Here is a 21,716-nt window from a genome sequence, read left to right as displayed (position 1 = left end):
AAAAATAGATTTCATATAGTGAAAGTAAGAACTAGAAAGTTAGATTTCACAACCACTACCACTACAGCGCCATCTCTTAGCATTGAACATTTTTTCGGGTGTTCCATTTAATCCCCAATCTATTGGAGCTACCATGTGTTTGACATTTTAATTCTTCGATTTATTTAATAGAGCTTCCACTTTCCTTTTGTATTTGACAAATTTAGTCACACATTGTTTTAATTTTCTACCACTTCGGTCTTTCATCTACTGGGTCTTTTAGTCATTCAACCTTCAACTGATTCTGATTTAATTTTTTTTTGTTTTCGGCTCGTAATCAGGCTTGCTAACGGTCAACAATTTCATTCTATTTGCTACGTTAGTGTGCGTTGCAATAGGCTTTCGCTCATGAATGTAGAACGACCGTCGGCTCTCGCACAAAGAAGAGATGATCAATTGACATTCGCGCATCGCAGAGATGCACACATTTCATTCGTTTGGCGATTTTGTTTTATTTTTGTCTACCTAATTCTATTTCAGTTGAAAAATAATATATCTTGTAGATCAATGATTTGAACGATTTCCAAAACCTCCGCACACAACGTACTCAATTCTCATTTGCTTAAAAAATGTCACAATTCGTTTATGGATAGAAAAAGAAAACGATTCCCGCTGTGAATGATTGTTCTACCGTGATCATTTCTGAGCCTTATTGCAGCACCCCGAAAAGCTTAGCGTCAATTAAAATGGGCAGTTTTATGTCACTCTATCTCGTGATTCCGACAACCTAGAGAGTTGTGGTCTTCAGTAAAGTTGTTCTGGAGATTAGGAGCTTGTGCTAGGAGGACAGTATAATTTAGTTTTGACCATTTTAAACTTAATCTGACCACTCAGAGAGTTGCTGTCTTTAGCATAGTTGTTAAGGAGGTTAAGGACTTTTACTTGATGCACATCTTATTGTGGTATTCATGCGGCGCTAGGCTGTAATTAGTTTTGTGTATTTTGAGCACAATTTATCTTGTGAATCCTATCACTTAGAAAGCTGTGGTTCTCTGGAATGTTGTTCAGAAGATCACAGACTTTCGGTTGAATAATAGATTAGTCCAAGTTTTCAGTATTTTTTTTAAGATTTGAACCACTGCGATCATGGTTTTGGTCTTTTGTAGTCAGTTTTTAGTAAGCTCTTCTTCTTTTATACCGTAATTCAGTGTGCTCCAAGTTTGGTGTGTTAGAAACCAAATTTAGCTTGAGAATCCTCATGCTTAGAAATTTGCAGTATTCAGCAACTCAGTGATTAAAATTACTCAGAAGAAATTGAGGCATTTTATTCGCAGAGTCGACTGAATAGGGCTTTTGATCATAGGTTTTCGTCTGTAGAGAAACAATCAGGTTTTTACAACACTTTGGAAAAGTTGAATTTCTCAACATGAAATCAACTGTGGTAGACATACGATATGCTTTCTTGAAGAAAATTTTACGCTGGCAATGACCGAAGACCCCAACTTTCTGAAAATTAGGAATCGCAGGATAAGTTACGATCAACATACGAAAAGTTGTTTGCACACTAGCGCCATGTATCGGTAAAATTCTGCACAAAACTGTCCAATATTCAAAAGCTACTGAACAACATTGCCAAAGATCGCAAGTATTTTGGAGGTTAGAATCATGAGATATTTTAGGGTCAAAATACGTCGAATTTCATGCTCACTAACGTCACATAGCAGCAGAATGCTGAAGTAATCTGTTCATTAACCAAACGCCTCTGACTTTCTGAACAACTTTCGTGAAGATCTCAACTTTCTTAGAGGTCGGAATCACAAATTAAGATCAAAAATTTCGTGCACACCATTGTCATTGTCCACCATACAGAAGTCTGTGATCTTCTGAACAACTTTGGTGAATATCGAAACTTTCTTGAAGGTCGGGCTCGCGAGATAAGTTATGATCAAAATACGACGAAATTCATGCTCACTAACACCACGGAACGGCAGAACGCTACACTAAGCTACCTATTAACAAAAAACCCTTATACCTTATGAACAACTTTCAATGAGAAAAACGCTTTCAACATGAGACGATGAAATTTTGTGTAGAATTATATTAACCTAAATGGGGATTTTACGTGTAATTGATTGAATACGCTTTCAGCTCTAGAGTTCCACGAGGCAGTAAGTTAGGAAAGAATAGTGAAAGACCACAAAGGGTCCTTAGGCAAATTCTATTCAATACATCATTGCTGCTTGAGTCAAAATTTCCATAATTCAGCTGCCGATTACGCGATGCAACCTCTGTGCAAAAAAACGGAAGGTCAATTATTGTAGCTTCATGTTTTTCAATGGATTTTGTTACTATTTTGTGACATTATCGAGTTGTCAAAAATTTAGGCCTTATAATATTTTTCAGTACTGCTGAAACTAGCATTTTACGATACCTTCTACTATCTGCTCCCATCTAACACGAGAAGAATTTGATTGTCTTCTTTTTGAGCCACAACGTGATACAACATGTCATTTTGTTGCGTAGCTGAGAGCTCCATCAGTTTCACTGATTGTTAACACGAAATGAGACTCATGCTTCATATATCCGATATTTATGCGGAATAAAATCTCTTTGTGTTTTGCGAAACTGAGGAAATGACGTAACCTGAAAAAAAAGGCGGATCCACTTACAATATGAATGTAAAATAAACTCCACGAACAGACAGTAAGCCTGTGATTCACTTTTTCACTGGTTTGCAATTGAAAAGATTTACTAATTATCATACCAAAAGTTTGAAAAAAAAAACTTTTCGTGCCATATTACACTATACCATCCTGTTCTCAACTGTAAAAGCGAGCCGATGGTTGATTAGTTTACTGTTGAAAAAATGTGTCTAGTTTCAGGCAACCTTCACCTTTTGATCAAAATATTGGCGTTGAAAATCGGTTCAGTGGTAGTAAAATAATATGCATTTTGAGAGGGCACACTTTCATTATATATTCCACAGTATTTCACCCTATTGAAGTAACGAGTTCCTCAAGGCAGTGAGTTAGGTTCTAATGCCAAACTACTGCTAAGGCGATTGAATATATCTTTGCTTATTAAAGCCAACATTCATAATTTAGTCACTAAATAATTTTCGCGATGGCATTTCTGCGTCACAACCAGAGTGCAGCACACGAAAGGCCATTTTTTTACGACAATATGGAAATCATTTCAGTTCCATTATCGATGTAAGACTTTTACGATGACATACATGGCAAGGTCCGGTGGTTAGCCGAAAGTCTCGCAGACAACCACAACAAAAGCTGGAATCCTTTTGCCGCGCTGTAATTCCCCTTGTTTTGGCGTATTTTTTTTCTGTTAACGTTACGCTTTGTACAATAAAACCGAAGCCTGGCCATTCGATGATGACGACGCCGTTGTCTACCCATACCAGTACACGCGGAGTACTTTTGCGGCTTAGGGCCCCTTCCTACCGAAACGGCGCTGACCGAATCATTCACGCAAATATTCTAACAGCAGCGAGACAATCCGAAGTGTCCTTCAAGCCCGAAAAAATATGAAACGAAACCGGCGGCGGCGGACCGACAATATAATCTATACCCTATTTATGAATATGTAGAATTGTTCCTCGCTCCCATTCTGGCCATTATTGTAAGTATCATTCCCTTCCCCAACCCGGTTTTTGGCTATCTATGCCTTTCATCATTGGACGTTTGTTTTGCGAAAAATTTCCCTACACACAAACCGGCAAAAAGATAACCGAAAGGGGGATCAAAACGATCGCCGAAATTGAAAAATTATGTCCTTTTCTTTATGCCTTCACACGCGAGTCCGAGGCATACGGGAGAGCAACAGCAGGGGCCATTATTGCGGTCGTCATTAGCTTTCCACCGCGCGCGCGGTCAGTTTTTCCATTTCCACTTTCCGCCACGTTATCTACACTTCAAATACAAATACACACACATACAAGTTTTTTTTTTTTTTGCTGCGCTTTCCAACGCAGCCTTTCGCATGATTACTATTATTTCGCTTGTTATTCGCCGTTGCGGCGAAAGGAACAATTCCACGCTTTTAGCATTATTGTCATTTGTCAAAAAAGGTTTTTGGTGGTTAGCTTGGATCGATTTTCATACCCCTCGTTCCATCGCCTGCTGAGTGGTGAAAAATCTAAATATCAAAGTGTGCGCGCCGTGTTTCACCCAAAAGTTGTGAAGCACAGCAAGACAGTTATTAATAAATTTGATGAGTTTTCTATGTTTCGTCTGATTTCGGGCTTAAAATTGTCGAAATTAGTTTCCTTCCCTCCTCCCCAGCAACCAGTGCTACCGGTGATCAATTGTTGATGGTAAATTGTTGGAAAGACGGCGGAACTCTACCGCGTCTCAGCCAGCACCGATTGCTACGAAAATGAAATACTTTACAGGAACTTTCTTTTGATTGAGCCTCTTACTGTGGTGAAATTCTTCTGCCACTTCCTCCTGCCGCCTCCGCGAGACGGGACTTGGTCTGAGTCGAAATCGAAGACGCTTTGTTTTCTCCAATTCGGAGGAATTCAACTGTGAAGAGAGCTCTGCTTCTGTGTGCGGCCCGGAACTTACTCCTTCTGACGAAACGAAGCCCGAATTGGGGATATTAATTTCTCATCATATATCTCACGACTGTGCGGGGTGGGAGAAGAGGGTACGTACCCCCTTCCAACCTAGACAGGCGATAGTTGAAAATTCTTGTCTGAAAATGAGCAAAGATTTAAACGAAATTTACGCTTACTGCCGTCGCCTCTCGCAGCGTCCCCCGACAGGGACGTTTCGAATTGGCTGACAGTCAGTCTGTCGAGTGGAACTCAAGCAAAAGGATTTGCGGTATCGTATTTAGAATTTTGATTTATCGCCGCCCTCTGTCGGCAAACCCTTCTTCACCGAAGGCAGCAAGGATTGTGCCACGCGGTGTACGGGCCTGGGAAAATTAATGAAACAGATCAGAATCGAATCGGAGGTGGATTTGTTACTGATGCTAAACTGCCTTCCCAAGCCATGCGGATGTCGAATCTAAAGTCGAGCAGTACACACGTTCTAAAGTAGTAGGCATTGAACGATTTCCTTCGACGGCGGCAGGGAGAGTCGCAAGCAGTGGGGAAAGATTTATTTAGCATTCCTGGCATTCGATAGCTGCGATTGCTTTACGACTTTCGCAAACGGATGTTGTCTGTGATTCGAATTCCGATTTGACAGCATTGGCTGCCCGTGCAACTTCCCATACGCGGCAAGGTCACGAATAAACAGACCTATAACTATTTAACAGATTCGCAGTAAGACGACATGACGGGAAATTAATTAATTTCCAAATGCTGGGGATATGTGTGCTGTCAATTGGCTGGCAGCCACATAAGATACCCGTTTCATTCGCCACCGCCGATAGCGCCAGCTTTAGCAATATGACAGTATGTCAACGATAATTAATCAAGCTTATATCACTTTCCCTCTCTCTCTCTCTTTCTTTCACGCACAGATATCAGCCCTGTTCGAAGAAGTGGCCCGGCTGCGGACGGCCATCGCCAATATTCAGGAATCACACAACCTGCAGATCCAGCGGTTAGAGGACCGTCTGGAAGAGAAACGGCAGCACATTGTGCGGTTAGAATCTCGTATCGAGAAGCAGCAGGATTTCGACGATTTGAAGAAGGAAAACAAGTAAGTTCTGTTCCCTTCGGAATCCTATCCCCCGTATCGCCTTTTATAGCCGACACGTTTTTGCATCTCATTACAACATCGCAACATCGTAGGGGGCTGCTGTGATTCGTGTGATCATAAAATTGAGCCACCTTCAATTTGCGTTGTTTTTTTTTTCGTGAAAGCAAACAGCAATTCACCCTCTAAAGTATCCACCGAGAAAAAAAACTGAACCCCTTTTAGGATGAAACGCAGAAAAATTCGCTCCCTTCAATTCATCCATCCATCAAATTCCATCCATTTTGGCGGCTGTTCACTCCCCTGCTCGCGAATGTAAGCGCCGCCGTTGTTTATATGTCAGTGGATTCCAAAACGCCAGTAGGTCAAACATTCTCCGCGTCTAACCCCTCGAGCCGTACATCATGCAAAGTTCGCATCCTAACATTTTGTTCCCCTTCTTCTGTCACATTTCCCCACAGCATCCTTCGATCCGTGGACTTGAGCTCACCGCACGACACGAAGCAGTTCCAGGAACTGCTGCTAGAACGCACCAAAGCCCTGGCCGCCCAAACCGAAGCGATCAAATCGTCCAATTCCGAAGGTAAGCAAGCGCCAGCAATAACACTCAACCCTTCGTTAGTCGCGACGTTACACTGATAACGCAAACAACCGGCTGCAATAAACGTAGAAGAAAAAAAATGCAACGACGCACATCGGCGGCAGGGCCGCTGCCGCCAAGTTTTACAACTATCGGCACGTTATTGATCTACTTGTTGGTATGAATAACAAATTACTTCTACCATTCGAGAAATTCCAAACAAGCCATTTTAAGTGACTGCTTTTTATTGGCCTCGCGCCAGGCGTAAACAAACTGCGCCGGAGGTCTCCCCCCGTACAGCTGGCAGCACTGGGCGCGAAAGGCTAATAAATTTTCTCCAAAGCGCGTCGAGGAACCTCGCGTCGTTAGAAGTAATGATGTTTACATGTTAATGACGTGTATCTTTCCACACTCGACGAGCGGCACGCAGGTCTGGCACGGGCCAGATCGATCCCGAACAGCTGGTGCAGCAGCGCCACTAGACACCGCCGGTGTACGTCAGTTGCATTTTCCTTGCACCTTACTCAGAAACCAGTACCTTTAAACTGTTCTCACCACACTTCCCTCCTTGGTACAAACTTGCGCCTACTTGTCAAAGTTTGACAATCGCACGATTGACCTCAATTTTTCAGTTACCTCCTCCTGCTCGCTCCCTGCTTTTCCACAACACTCACACACACCACCGTACAGCCCATTGTGTTTCAAAGAAGCAGTTGTGGCTCTTTCATCACTCATTCAGCTCGAAACATCGAAAACTGGAGTATCATTTTTACTAGTTTTCAGATTTTCCGCCTACTGCACGTTACAGTAGCGTAGCGTTCAACCATCGGCAAACCCCCCGTCCTTCCCTCGATAGGTCTCCCTTCCCTGCTCACAGTGACTGTCTATCAAAACCAACGCCACAGTCAGCGTGTATTCCGTTGTTTCCATTCTCACATTAATAAAAAAAACTTTTAAATTAAACACAGAAAATCTCCCACGCGCTCTCAATCACACTCGCGCGCCCTCCACGCAACGTGACTTTTCAGTCCAACAAGCTAACTAACAAAAAAAAAAGAATATCTGTACCAAACTCCAATAACAATAAAATCAAATTTTACGGGGAGCTGATGATTGCCGTTTGAACGTCGCTCTGCTGTGGCCCCCGCTAGTGGAACAGAAAAAAAACCCAAACAAACGGATTTATCCCGTATCTGATTTTCCCTGACCCGACCCGCTTCGATTTGGCGGTAATTTTTAATTAAAATCAAAATTAAAATCTTATCGCCGGCGCGTCACTTTTTTTCCTACTTTTGATGGATCGCACTTTTGCGATGGGAACCGCGGACTTAACGGTGCTCTAGCGCGGGGCACACAAGCGAAAACGGCGATCACGTTTCCCTCCGAAGAGTTTATTGAATTCAAATTACACCACGAGGAAACCAAGCGTGCCTTGCGTGGGTGCTGCACTAGCAATACCGAAACCATCTTCAGCGACTAATGCTTTTCCCACCCCTCCTCTGCTGCTGCATCGCAGCAACCCAAGCCGATGATGGAATTATTGAAATTTATGGCTTCTGTTATTGTTATTCTGCTCTATTCAGTTCGATTTCATGGGAAAATAAACATGTTTTACATAAGTTCGCCTACTTTGTATTCCCTTTCTGACCAACACTCAACCCCGCTGCGCCATCATCCCACCTGCTGTTGTCCCGCTAGCAAGCAAGTTTGTTGTTGTTAATTTGTGTTTTACCTTTGACGACTCGCGCCCAGAGGACAGCACTGCGAACCTCCCTGCTAACGAGTTGCCCATTCTTGCTCCCACTTACCTCATTGCAGGATCTCCACCAGGCGGTCAGCCGAAGCCCGCTTCGTCGCCAGCGACGAGCAGCTGTAGCGCCGCACTAGTCACTCCTCATGCTAACGCTTGTAACGCCAGTAACGACCTGCCTAACAACAGCAGCAAAAATAGCAACAACAACAACAGCAACATTCATAATAGCACCGCTCTTAGCAACCACAGCCAAACCAGCACGAGTAGTAATGACACTAACACCAGCACAATGGCAGGAGCACCGAGCCGACCGGCTTCCAGCCCGAGTGTTGTGCCGTCTCCGTGCTCTGGTGGTGTTGGATCTACCGGTGCGACCCCAACCGGAAGCAATAGTCTAGCCCAACTCAACTCCATCCTTCCACCTCCGTTGCACAACGTTGAACAGTTTAGCTCGTTTCTGGGTGAAGAAATTGTTAGCACCTGGCGACGTGGTCTGGATTTGCCCCCGCCCCCACCAGGATTGGCTGCGGCAGCAGCAGCAGCCGCGGCCGCCGCCGCCGCCGCTCGAAACCATCACCCACAGCTACTAATGAACCATCATCCTCCCACAGATCTAGCACATCACGACCAGGACAAAGCTAGCTCTCACCATGATAACTCCTCGAGTGCTAGCACACCGATCCTGCAGGACACTTCCCGCCACGACGAGCACCTGAACGGGGGAGGTCTGACGCCGATGCGAATGTCCAAAAGTCCTCTGGAGGACAACAACAACACCCTAGGATCGCTGTCCCACTCCGGCAGTGGACTGATACAAGGATTACCCTTCCACTTCCCCGACCGAGGACCGTTTCGGTTCGCCGATGATCTCCAGCTTCCACCCGGATCGATGGTTGGTCGTCTCGGCGACTCGCTAATTCCCAAGGGCGACCCGATGGAGGCTAGACTGCAGGAAATGCTGCGCTACAACATGGACAAATATGCCAACCAGAATCTGGACACGCTGCACATATCGCGACGGGTCCGGGAGCTCCTCTCGGTGCACAACATCGGCCAACGGTTGTTCGCCAAGTACGTGCTCGGTCTCTCGCAGGGTACCGTTTCCGAGCTGCTCTCCAAGCCGAAACCCTGGGACAAGCTGACCGAGAAGGGACGTGACAGCTACCGGAAGATGCACGCCTGGGCGTGCGACGAAAATGCCGTCATGCTGCTCAAGTCGCTGATCCCGAAAAAAGGTAAGTCATCGGTTATTCCAATCGAAGTGATCATTCTTGCTACGACGTCGGTCGTAGACTAGATTTAAGATGTTAGGACCGTTTTCCCCCCACTCGTGTATGTTATTTATTTCGGTTTTTTTCACCGACGGTGGAAGTCCAAGCTCTGGCGGCCATGTTGAGAGCACAAACTACGGCGCAACAAAAGATAAACTTCCCATTCCCGTTTTTCAGGCTCGTTTCAAAATTTGCCGCGGACGCAATGCAACCAACCTTCAGTATTGTTATTATATAATTTTTATTATTATCTTCATTAGGAATTGCCCCCGAGGGAACGTGAACGTGAATTGTTCTGTTTTCCTTTACGTTTTTTTCTCCCCACTTTCCCTGTTTCGCCCTTTTCCAGCGTCTGCAATTGCAGCGCGGCGTCCGATCATCGCTCAAGTGTCTTGCCCCTCAAACCAGACAATTAAAAATTCACCATTTTTTGCCCGTTTGAACGAATACCCTTAGCACCTGCCCCCGAAGGAACGGCCGAGAAGAAACGCGAAGGGTGTGTGCACTATTCGGGAAGACGATTTTAATATTCGAAGCTCAATGATACAGTGTTTTTCACCTTTTACCTTCTCCAGTCTAAGTGGGTGTAGGAGAGGGAGGATTGCATCTCCCGGCGAGATGAAAATGTGCGCTGGAAGCATAAATAATATTTTATTAAAAAAGTTTCTCCCGGGGATCTATCGGGAAGACGATCCACCGGCTGATGGGTACAAAGTAGCTAGGCTCCTCTGGCAGCACTGCAGCATTTTGACGGCGCGCTATTCAAACAACGATTTCACGAAATAAACGCAAGAGAGCAGCAAGCGTTGCACTTTTTGCCGGAAAGGGGTTTGCTCCCCGGGTATTTATCTTCCGTCGAAGAACCTTCAACTGCAACAGCGTTCGGGTTGCAGGAAAACGACGGAAAAAAACCTCGCCGGTAAAGATTAATATCAAAAATTCACCAAATTCGCAGATTTTTCTTTTTCTTTTGCATTTTTTTGCTGTTCCTCTACGAGAGTTGAGCCAAACACAGACCGGCTCTAATGACTGAAGTGTCTTGTATGGGTTGGCTTCGATTGCAACGGAAACCAGCCCAGCAGAAGTCGGAAATGCACCGCTTCAACGTCGACTTTGATCCCGCCAGAGCTGAGCTGTTTTTGTGCGTCGTCTAGTAGCGGAGCCAGCACCGGTGACGTGATACTGACGAATGCGAATCAAAGCAGGCGAAGCTATTGATTCATAATTAAAATTTCATTGTTTGTTTGTTTTTTATGAGCATTTTCCACGGGTCTTGGGGGCTCTTCCCACGCGCACGCAACTGATTCCCTCGTGCGTCAATCGAAAATTGAAAAACCTGCCCGGGGCGGAAATCACACACGCACCGCTCGTTCTCTCTCTCTCTCGCTGACGACGGACGGAAAAGTCTTTTTATTAATCGTGAAAATCCAGTTCCACGTCGGTGGACCCATCGTCGTCAATGCGTGCGAGATTGGCAGACCGAGAAACTACGATAACTGTTTGAAAACAAGTGTTGCACCGCCTCCTCCGTCTCGCTGGCTGGCTGCTCATCACCGGGTTCGTAAGTGTCACTTCTGTTTTCCACCTAGGAGGCCGTGAAGCGGAATCCAAACGTGCTCACGCTTTGCCTCATGAAATGAAACCACCGAAACGGGTGTCGTTGAACTTGCCGGTGGCTTTTCTCTACTTTGGAGTTGTTTTGCTAGTAGAAAATGAGAAAAAAGTAATTTGAGCAAATTTGGAATTATAGGTAGCCCCCAATTACTCTGATTGATTAGTAGAACAACAAATAGCTGTCAAACAACCGAAGGAATCGTCTCTAATTTCACACCTCTATCGATTAAATATTCACCACTCAAGGCAGGGCAGCACCCGTGTAGAACATAGACAACAATCAAGCTCATCTATTATTCACGGAAACAAAGGAAGAAGCCACAAAATCTACCACCCCCTTTCCCCACCTCTCTTTCTTGCAATAATTTTACACATGTGCTGCCGCTCGTCACTGTCTTTCAGTCGAGAAGCGATAATTATTGTCTTGAATAAATTATAGATAAAGGCAATTTATAGCGCAATCAGGACGCTCCGGAACGCTCGGCACCAAATTCTTGAGGAACTTTTTTCCGAAACACCCACCTGCGGCCTGCCTATCCCCTCCCCCTCCTCCTCTACTCTTTGTTGCTTGTTGAAAAAATCGATTACCCCTAATCCGCTCATTAAACTCGCACCCCTGCCTCCGGAGCTTCGCCGAAAACTCGAACCCCAAACGAAAGAGTTTCGAATAAAAACTCAAACATTTTCTTTGGATTTGCTTCTCTCTATCCGTGCTGTTTACATATGAAAATGAGCTCGATGCCGGCTCCTTCGGCTTCTGGCCCTTTTGTACGGCGCTGCGGTACCAGAACTTCCGAAAAGCTGATTTCACGCCGCCATTGGATCGTTGCAAGATTAAAAACTTTGCTCCGCTTAACAACCCCTTCTCCCCACCCACGATCCCAGCAGGCGGTGGCAACCATCAATTAATTGATGTGTGCACATTCAACACACACTCTCTCTAACCCTGAACCTTCCCCGCCCCCCGGCGAGGCTTAAACAAATTTTGACGATTTTTCTCATTCGTCGGTAGGAATACAACGAATCTAATTACTTTCCGGATCTCATCCCTGGTGCGGTGCGGAACCGTTCAATAAGAAACACGAAAAGGGTTGATTTTTCCGAAAAAAGTACGAATCATTTCCCATTACCCTGCGCCCCGCGTACTGCATCGGAATACCAAATGGGTCGTTTAAGACATGTCGTGCCCCTCGTCTTCTCGTCGTCCCCGGCGCGCCCGGCACACCTGACAGTTTCGCTTGTCTGTATAAGACGCGACTCCGTTAAATCGTTAGTAAACATTTTTATTCTTTTCACCGCGGCTTTTGTGTCTCCTCCCCCCAAACCGGGTGGTTTGGGGAGTCGCCAGCTTTCATCAGCAGAAAATTAATGTTCCCACATGTTAATGACGACTCTAACTTTCTTGAACGTTGAAATTTGTACCGTAAGTTTACTTGATCAAAAGTAAGAGTATCGGTCAATAACGCTGGCAGCCCTGGTGCGCCGCCATCACAGCATCAAGCGTATTAAATCATATGATAGCACAACAATAGCGAATGAAACCAATCCCCGTGTGTTCCCCCGGACGAGGAGAGCAGCTAATTCCCAAGAGCAGCGTATTGCTCCAGCTCATCGAGCTGTCAGTGCTACCAGAGCTGAAATGTCATTCCATTTGCACAACCGTTGCAAGCAACCTCCCCATTCGCAGAGAGCTTTCAATTTTGCGCAACGATCTATCCATAAATGAAGCGAATAGAGCTGCTAAGGCGTACAGGGAGAGAGGTGGATAAACACGACTCGATCACATAATAAGTTCATGATTCCGTCGTCATTCATCTCGCAGCGTCCGCGTGCAGTCACCATTGAGGTGGAACGCCATTTTGTTACTACTCACGCTCGAAACCGAAGCCCGCTTAATTGGACGATCAATTGAACAATTCGGGGTCCCTTTTTTGCTCCAAACCAACTTACCAAACATTCTCCGGTCGTTAATTGCGGTAATAGTTTAGCTCCGCTCGACCAGAAGGCCCTTAAAAAGTTGGGAATTTATCTTCCGATAATTCAAAATTAATTGCGTTCGATAATTTTTCCGGCCAAGCGGTCAAAGCCTCTTCCACTCCACCGCCACACTAGCGAGTGCCGGTAATTACAAACAGATTCCAACACCCCTCTTCCCACACCTCAACCTTGAACGATGAAAACGATTTACGACAGTGGGTTTAACCCTTTCGACCTCTTGGTATTATCTTCCCATACGCCGGACTGACACCGAAAGTAGCAAACTATCGTCGTTCCCTAAATCCCACCGGGGATCCTCGGAGAGTACGAGATAAAGACGTCCGACCGAAAGCACTGACACTTGCCTGCCTTCTGTTGGGCGTAAGGTCAGTGTCTCACCCCCCGTCAGACTGCGTGTCAACGAGGAGGTGGCAGCAATAGACGGTAGTTTAAAAAGTTGCTCCTTTTCCAGTCCAGTGTTATCGTGTGTGTGTTTGTGTGTGCATGTCCGGTCAGTCGCTCGCACCCATTGCCGGAGTCAAGGTTACAACATAGTCACACGGAGTTCGGATCTTCAGTGTCATTTTCATAATGACGATGATGTGTCTCACTCCCAGTGCCGATGGTCACTTTTAGCGTTTAGCCTTTTCGAAATGAAGACAACACTCCCTGGGCGAAACCGAGGTCGAACCGTTTGATCTAGCCAGAGTTAATTTTTCATTGGCGTCGTGCCCCTCGGAGTGGTGAGTAAAACTGACAGCTCTCATCGATTGCTTTGATTTTGGCGCGAGGGGGTGATGAGAATTAAAAATTAATACTTTTTTCCCGACCGTACTGGAGAACGGAAGGATCAAACAATTTTCAAGTTCAGTGAAAATTTGACTACCCCCTCACTGCCTAACCTGCCGCAAGCAGCCATGTTCGAAAATTGGATTTATTTGATTTTTATTAAAGTCATTCCCCACACGTATGTTCGGCTTTTGCCTCCACGCTTCCATGATTAATGATTTTGCATTTGTTTTCCCTTCAATGGACGACGTTCGGAACCGGTTCGGGATGAACGAAACGGAGCAACAACAGCAGGAAAAAAAACTAACAGAGTTCTTTTCCCCCCGAGGGCTCTCGAATTATGGCCAATTACTCATAACCTCTTTCTTTGCTGCTTTACTCGCAGCCGCCCTCCGGTTCGGGCAAGTTGCGAAACCATCATCATCCTTCATCAATGCATGTAGCGATTACGGCCTGCCCGAGAGCAGGTGCCCATGCCGCACCCTGCCCGCTTCAAAATGGCTGTCCGTCCCGTCGCCCAGCCTCCTCGGATGCGAGGGTGAAGAACAAATTCTGCATACTTGTACACCTCCCAAATGCCGCGGTGTTGAGCATAAATCACACCAGTATTATCCTCCGCACAACAACGGTTGATAGTAGTAAATAATGAAAATGAAAGTGGCCGTTGTTGTAGGCGGTGTCCTCGCCCCGTCCAGAGCTCTCACCACTCACGCACGGTTCCAAAACCATTCAGAATCTTAAAAGAAACTGTAAAAGAACAGCAAACAAACAGCTCTAAGAAGTTATGGCCACTGCCGACGACGACGACGGTTGTGATGATGATTTTAGTGGATTGTCACGACGCCGCTGCGGTCATTAGCCTAAATCAAATTGATATAAAACGTTTAAAGTCCGAGTTCGGCCGGTGCGTGGAAACGCGAGGCTGACCTCTGCGCGGTGCGTCAATGGTCTGGTTAATTTCGAAATCTGAAAATACGCTGGAAAGATTTGTAGGTTTTTTGAAAACTCAATATATAGGAAGAAAGAAAAACAAATTCACCACTTTGCGACTGACAGGTTATTTTTACTGCAAGGTTGGGCAATTCAGTCGAACAACAACAAAGTAGGCTGCCAAACAAAAGTAGGTAATCGATTATGGCACGAATCCCATCGATTTCCGCCTCCGGAATGACTTTGAAATTTTCCACGGCTGCATGCCCAATTTACACAAAATTATTTTAAATTCTGTCGAACCCGTTTCCGACTACTCCCACTAGTGGCTTTCTAGGTTAGGAAACGAAACAGCACAAAGGTTCGGCACCCGTCTAAGAAAGGGCGAAACTGACCCAATTAGTTCCCGGCCGACTGCGCTCGTCATTGGCCGCTCGGTTTGGCTGTTCGGCTGTTCGGATCGGTTTCCGTGAAGCGTTGCCAACCAGTACCGGCAAATGTCAAAGTGACATTTGCAATTGTAGCGCGCGTGTGTTCGACCGCCGCTGATTATTATTATTATTATGTTGCAATATAAGCAGTTACACGACAGTGCGATCCAACATATTAGATTGTGTGGTTAAATTATCGGTGACCGATGGACGTGTTCTGGCGCAGTTTTGCCTGCCAAGAGGAGGAGGAAGAACGTCGTATAAAAAAGCAAACGGCAAGTGGATCAATCCTCAGGAGAGTGATTTAGATATATGGATCTAGTCAACTGTAGGAGCAGAAACGGCTGAGTTCTGTTTGTTCGACATTATTTACGATGCTACCGCTTTCGCGGCGGCAGCGAGAACCGTGGTGCGGAGAAAGCAAATGACAAACGAACAAACGAACGGCCGTCGCAGCCGCCACCGCCGCCGCCCAATACAGCGCGAATACGGGGTCCTAAATTTAGAACCGATCCATCGTTGTGACGGTTGGCTGCAGGATCGCAACATTTGTACGAATTGTAGCCACATAGTTGGCCGTACGAAGAATGTATTAATTAGTATAAAGATCATCGCAAATGTGTGCTGTGCCGGTTTTGTTTGCGCTAGGCTAGAGAACTGCCCCTTGGCCGATCTCGGACGACTGACAGCTGCATAGGTCAGGCACGATTTGATCTTGGCATCGGCTTAATTTAGTAATTGTTTCAGGTAATCGGGTCCCGCACCTGTTTCCCCGGCACGGACTTAGAACATGGCCAATTAGATCACGAGATTGAAAAATTAATTTTATCTCGGAATTGGTTTAATGTAGGAAAAATGTTGTTTTAGAACCTTTCAGAAAAAAATGGCAAAAAGAATTATGGCGTCGTTGTCACGGTGCCATTTAAGTACCCCTTGATTGTAATTACTGTTTGCTGTCAAAAGATTCCACGTTTGAACACTAGGAGCGCAGTGGTTCCAGCTTTGCTGGTGGGATTCGATTTGCTCCATCCCGAGAGAAAGTTAATAGGTACTTGCTTTTAGTTCAATAAATTAATTCCCCCCTGCTAAAACATCGAACCGAACTCGGCCGTGCAAAGCTGACCTCCCACAAGAAGGTGCAGGAGGGCCAACCCGACCAGGAGCGAGCAAGCGATTGTAATAAATAATTTCCATAAATGTGCAATAATACTTAATTCACTGGTTCGGGAGCAAAACTAGTCCGGAACGGGAGGAAGGACGGTGTGTGATATAGTTTTTTAGCAACAATTTGCATATTAATAAACGTTTCTTCCAGTGCAACTCACACACACACACACACTCCCGACTATACGCCTACTAAGCCCGGGGAAAAGATTGTCACATACATATCGAAGCCCGAGGCCAACTGGGAATGGTTATTAATTTGTTTATTACGATCATTATTCCCAATTTATTTACAGGCCAGCCCCTCTGGGAGGAAAACAACGCGATTTTTGCCTTTGTCTCCCCCCACCGCTCCACGGCATGATTTATGACCAATCGGCTATCGTTTCTTTCGCCGTTGTAATTATGCTTTATAGCACTGCAGTACTATGGCAGAGAATTAAATCGCACTGCGATTATTGTTATTTGCTTTTTTTGGTGGAGCGCGGAGTCCGCGACCGGTCCCTATCAATAATCGTTTGACTTGACAAACAAAGCAGTCGCCGTGTACCTGCGGTATTAATCATTCCATCAAATTACCACACGCCACCTGTCAAACCGGACATGGCTCCGGACGCCATCTTGAAGGATTTTCGGACAGCGAGAGAAAGAACCTAAGGGCGGAGATTGCGGGGGTGTGGGTGGTCAACTCGTCACACGCCAGCACGCGATTATTGTTTCGCTGGTGTTTATTTATTCATTCCTCCCGCTCAACCGTTTCACTGTCGAACTCAGCAGACAAACAGTTGCCGGTTGTATATCGTTCGGTCGTTTTCACATTCAAATAAATAGCCTGTCAGCGAAACGTTGTACACATGGTTTGCGGCAACGAAATGGCCGCCTGTAACGGAATCGGATCGTTTTCCTGCACTAATTGACCGGTCAAGCCAATAATCAGCGACCGCTAAACAGTGCAATGATATTCCTTTCGAAGCTATTCTATTGACTTTCCGCAGCTAACTTTGTCACTGAGTTGGCTGCAAAGTTGGCCATGCCAACAGAACAAACAAAAAGCCAATTAATTGGCAACAAATTCACCACACAGAGTGCACGCGGTGTTGTGTCAAGCGATGTTTTTCCCCCAGCGAAATTTTAGGGAAAAGTCAAACCCGCCTCCCATGCCCGCGCGGCTGGCTTGCATCTCTAACCTGTAAGCAACCATTTCTCCCGGCTGCTGCTGCACTGAGAAAAGAAAATGTAACTCATTTTAATTAACGGCAATAATGTGAAAGGACAGATTTTTAATCTTTGATCTTGCAGCAACCGGTGCACTGCTCTGGGACGGAGCGAACCGTCGACGACGGCAACGTCGGTAGCGCGGTAAACCTCAGAAATGCTAACCCCGCGCCCTTTTGCCAGCCTGTCAGTGCGTGTGTGTGAGTCTGTTCAAGCGTGCAAGCTCTCTAGCGAGCGAGCAGAAGAAAACATTCCATTGTAAATACTTTTATCGCACGTCTGGTGTGACATTTGTCTCCTGCCCGCATCCCTCAGGATGCGGCAGGATCGCAAGTCCACAGTTTTTGCGCAAACGAGAGCAGATAGTTTATTTATAACATTGATACAATATTTATAATAGACTTAAATGTGACGCGGCGGGTTCAACGAAAATAATTATGCTAGGTTTTGAGGTATTGTAACCGCAACATTATAAATACATTGTCACCGTGTTTCCCGCTCCAGCCGCGGCATGCCGCGGTGAATCCATCATCGGCGGGCAAATATGACAGCGACTCGTTCACTGTTCGAAGATGCCTGTTCTGCACTGTTCGCGTTTCTTAGCACACTCGTCTTATTAATTACTCCCGACATATTTATGAATTCGATTTTGTCTGTTTGCTGTCTGCTCCCGCCGTTCACTGCACAGGGAGAAGTTCGATATTAATTTTCCGATTTTCGCAGGCGCTCGCCGTCGGCTTCGACGCCGCAAGCGCGCGATAGGTTAATAACATTTCGATTAGATCTGCCGCGAAGCAGCAGTCCTTGAAGGTCGTTCACGCACGATGCTACGCCAGTATTTGCACTAATTAAAATCGAAATCGCGATCAGCTAGCGAGATGTCAACGAACGACTGACTGACGAGTGCCAGCCCTTCCTCCGTCATCGCGCATCGCACCCCACCGCACCACCTAACGCGGAGCAGTCAAAATCGTGGTAAAATATGATGTACACTAGCGCCGCTGGCACACTCCATAAATCAAATCCCTCACGCTTCGCCGGCCGAAGATCAAACGCCCGAATTCGCGCGGTACTCTCTAAAGGAAGAAGCTCCTTAATGGTAATTGATTACATGACATTTATCATTGATTAGAGCAGAATAGACGGGCGCGCTGCAGGGTCGTTGTTTACATTTCAATAAACGTTGGCAGGACATGAAAAATCAAATAAATTTCCGCCCGGCTCATCGTGTTGTCCTACTCCCCCCGCACATCGATGGAAAATATTGAAAATATTTCATATTTTCTCATCCGGCGTCGATTTCGTCAATTCCGCTGGGGTGACATTTCTAAATTCCCTTCTCCTCCTACTCTACTCCGGCTGAGGACAGTTATCCGCAAAACCAAAGTACAACATAAATAACGTGCAGAGCGGGGCCGTACCTGGCCTGTGTGTGTGCCGTGGTTTTATTGGATTTCCTCCGTCTAAAGACGGCGCTTTCCCCGAATGTTATTGCCCGATGAAAGGCGAACATTACCATACCCAGCAGCATACGGGAGAAAATTTTCCTCCCGCGCAGATGAAAGGTGCTGCACCACGGTGGTGCGATGATCCTGAGCGGTGCGCGGGTGGTGGTGAGTGGAAGGAAAAAAATGCGTTCGACGGGTAATAAACAGCCGTCTTTCGGTACAAGATTAATAATAACATTCGCCGCCGACCTGTCCCCCATGCTCTCAATCGCGCCTTTGAGCAAATCCCCGGAACGCAATATCAAAGGAAGTGGATAAATATGATAAATATAAATGAGGAGAAATTTAATTCGCTTTCCCGTGTCAGCCTTAGCCTCTCCTCTCTCCCCGCATCGATTTACGCGGGATGAGCCGTAACGCATCATGGGTATGTTCCTGTTTGGGCGGTTTTCGCATCTTCTACCTACTGTCGATTGGAAAATTACGGGATCGCGGTCCACATAGAATTCAGAATAGAACGAAATTTCAAATCCAGTCCAAATCCAATCAAAATCTTAAATCATGTCATTTTCAGTCCAAATCTAATTCAATTTCAATTCAAGTTGAATAGAATTCCGGTTTAAATTCAATCCAAATCTAATCCTAATCCAATCGAAAAATCAATCCAAATTCAGTCCAACCCGAATCTAATCCCAATCCAATCAAAGTCCAATCCTGCAAATCCATTCGATATCCAACCTATCTCTGGAAATAATGTGGCGACACTGAAAGCTTCAAAATGACGTCTGAATTCAATTTACGTCCATTAGGAGATTCAAGATGTTGACCTACAGTTGCAGAAAAATAGCCAAAATGGCCAAATACTGCTCAATATGGGTATTTTCGGAACCCGGAGGATTAACTATGCGGTTGGAGGACAACAAACTTTTTTTTCATGATGGCAGTAAAGTCGAATCAACAACCATTTTTGTTAAGGCGCTTCATCATTTTGAATGAGGTGTAACTACACAATTTCGATCTGAATGACCAGGGAACTCGTTGCTCGCCTAATTTTATAGATGCATCTTGATCTCCAATAGTGGTGTCGAATTCAAAATCGGTTCTTGCAAACCTCTTAAATAGGACGAGGGTGGTATCCTAGACACGACCGCATGTTTGACGTAGGACTACGATACGAGTTTTATATTTCATTTAGAGAATTTAGACTTTGTTCGATTGGGCCACGTTTCACTTTCGACACGGTTCAGTTTTGGCACGGTTCAACTTTGGCACACATAAGCCAAAAACGAGCGGTTATGTTTAATCGTAATTTATAGTTTTCTTGTTTTGCTTTTAACCAATTCATGCTCAACAACCACCAAAAGAAAGGCATTTGTCCATTATGTTGCCCAAATAAAATACCGGAATCAGTAAGACGGTTCTGGAGATATGACCAAAACAAGTTCCAGTAATATAATAGACATAAGCAAAGCAGTACTTAGTACCGTGCTATACCTCTAATTACTCGGGAGGATCATATAAAGTGTCTAGGGCGTTAAAGGCTGTCACCGTTGCGTTCCAGATACTTCCAGATTATTGAGCCTAAATCCATCAAGCGACACCTCTAACGACTTACATTCCTAAAACTAGTTCATTGGTGGCCATATATTGTTAAGGTCATATGCCATCAGAAAGTTATATAAAAGAAAAGCGTTTATTTTTAACATGGTCCGATTTGGCAACTGAAAAAAATCTGATTATTTTTTTGCAAACATCTATTTAAGGAGAAAAAAATACTGTTTTTAACATTGATGAATACCTTTCATCCTAATGCAGTCAATTTTCTTCAACATGCGAAAAGGCAATTTTTTATATGGGCCTTAATTGAGAACGATTTAGTAGAAAGTAAAATTCCTTTCATCTTAAAATGCGCTTGTGAACGATAGCTCACTCACCGATTCCAACGCAGCATCATTGTTAGTTTCCTACAACTGCTTAGCAAAGATGTCACATAAAAAATCCTGTATTTACAAGTTCGTTGGAAAAGTAACGATAAAGAGTTTCAGTTTTTAGTGTAAAATCTAGATTTACAAAAATTTTGAAATAGAAATTGAAATATATGAACATGTTAATATTCATTTTTTTAATTTTAGGCCAATTGAAATATTTATTCATTAGGCAGAACCAGAAAAAAATTTATCAGTATTAAGATTCCAATAAAAAAAAACAAGCAAAAAATGCCATATTTGAAAGTCATCTGTCTGTTTCCTTCAAAAATAAACCTAGCTCGGTTTGATCAACAACATTAACCTCTCCAATTGATGTTTGCATAATGTTGTTCAATTACAAGTCCGGTAATGACAGGTTGTGTTTATATGTTTAGTATCTAAATAGTTTCTGCAGATGCTGATGTAATATTTTTGTGATTGAAAAATACGAATGTTTAAAACCTAACGTCAAGATGCATATAATTTGGTTTTTCTCTCTGCCACAATCGCGTAATGCAACTAGGATTGTCATATTGAATTAAATTCATTTTACTGGAAAAATACAACCATCAGTACAGCTTAAACGAGCTATCTGAACTTTCTGTTTCAAAACCTTAGCGAAGCATAATGGTTTTATATTGTCTTTTAAATAGCCTATTGGCCATTTGAATATATCTGAGAAAAACCAGAGTGTAGAATTCAGAAAGACAGCAACCCAATGCAACTTCAAATTTTAGGAATTTGAAAGAAGTTTTTATCATTAAACATGGATATGAAAATCACTACGGTTCAAATGCCATCTACTCGCCACGACAACCAAAACGAAATGAGCAACGAGGAATCAAGCTCCTGATTAGTAGAATGTCCACGATTTTTAACACAACTTTTGTTGAAAATATATTTTAATTATTATATTACAATCTTTCGCA

General features: G+C 44.6%; 1 protein-coding gene across 4 annotated transcripts in view; it reads left to right on the top strand.

The window, feature by feature from the left end:
- Positions 1 to 21,716, top strand: part of LOC129726525 (homeobox protein cut-like) — a 310,880-nt gene that overhangs the window by 272,052 nt on the left and 17,112 nt on the right. For 3 of the 4 annotated variants that reach the window (XM_055683340.1, XM_055683341.1, XM_055683343.1), the window contains 3 exons: positions 5,470 to 5,651; positions 6,110 to 6,231; positions 8,047 to 9,216. In XM_055683340.1, coding sequence (XP_055539315.1) covers positions 5,470 to 5,651; positions 6,110 to 6,231; positions 8,047 to 9,216 — 1,474 coding nt within the window. The remainder of the gene's footprint in view (positions 1 to 5,469; positions 5,652 to 6,109; positions 6,232 to 8,046; positions 9,217 to 21,716) is intronic. The other variant, XM_055683342.1, reaches the window with a different exon arrangement.

This window comes from Wyeomyia smithii, chromosome 3, assembly GCF_029784165.1.
Source record: "Wyeomyia smithii strain HCP4-BCI-WySm-NY-G18 chromosome 3, ASM2978416v1, whole genome shotgun sequence".
Lineage (NCBI taxonomy): Eukaryota > Metazoa > Arthropoda > Insecta > Diptera > Culicidae > Wyeomyia > Wyeomyia smithii.
Note: the sequence above shows the minus strand (reverse complement) of the source record. Positions and strands in the feature narration are given on the sequence as shown.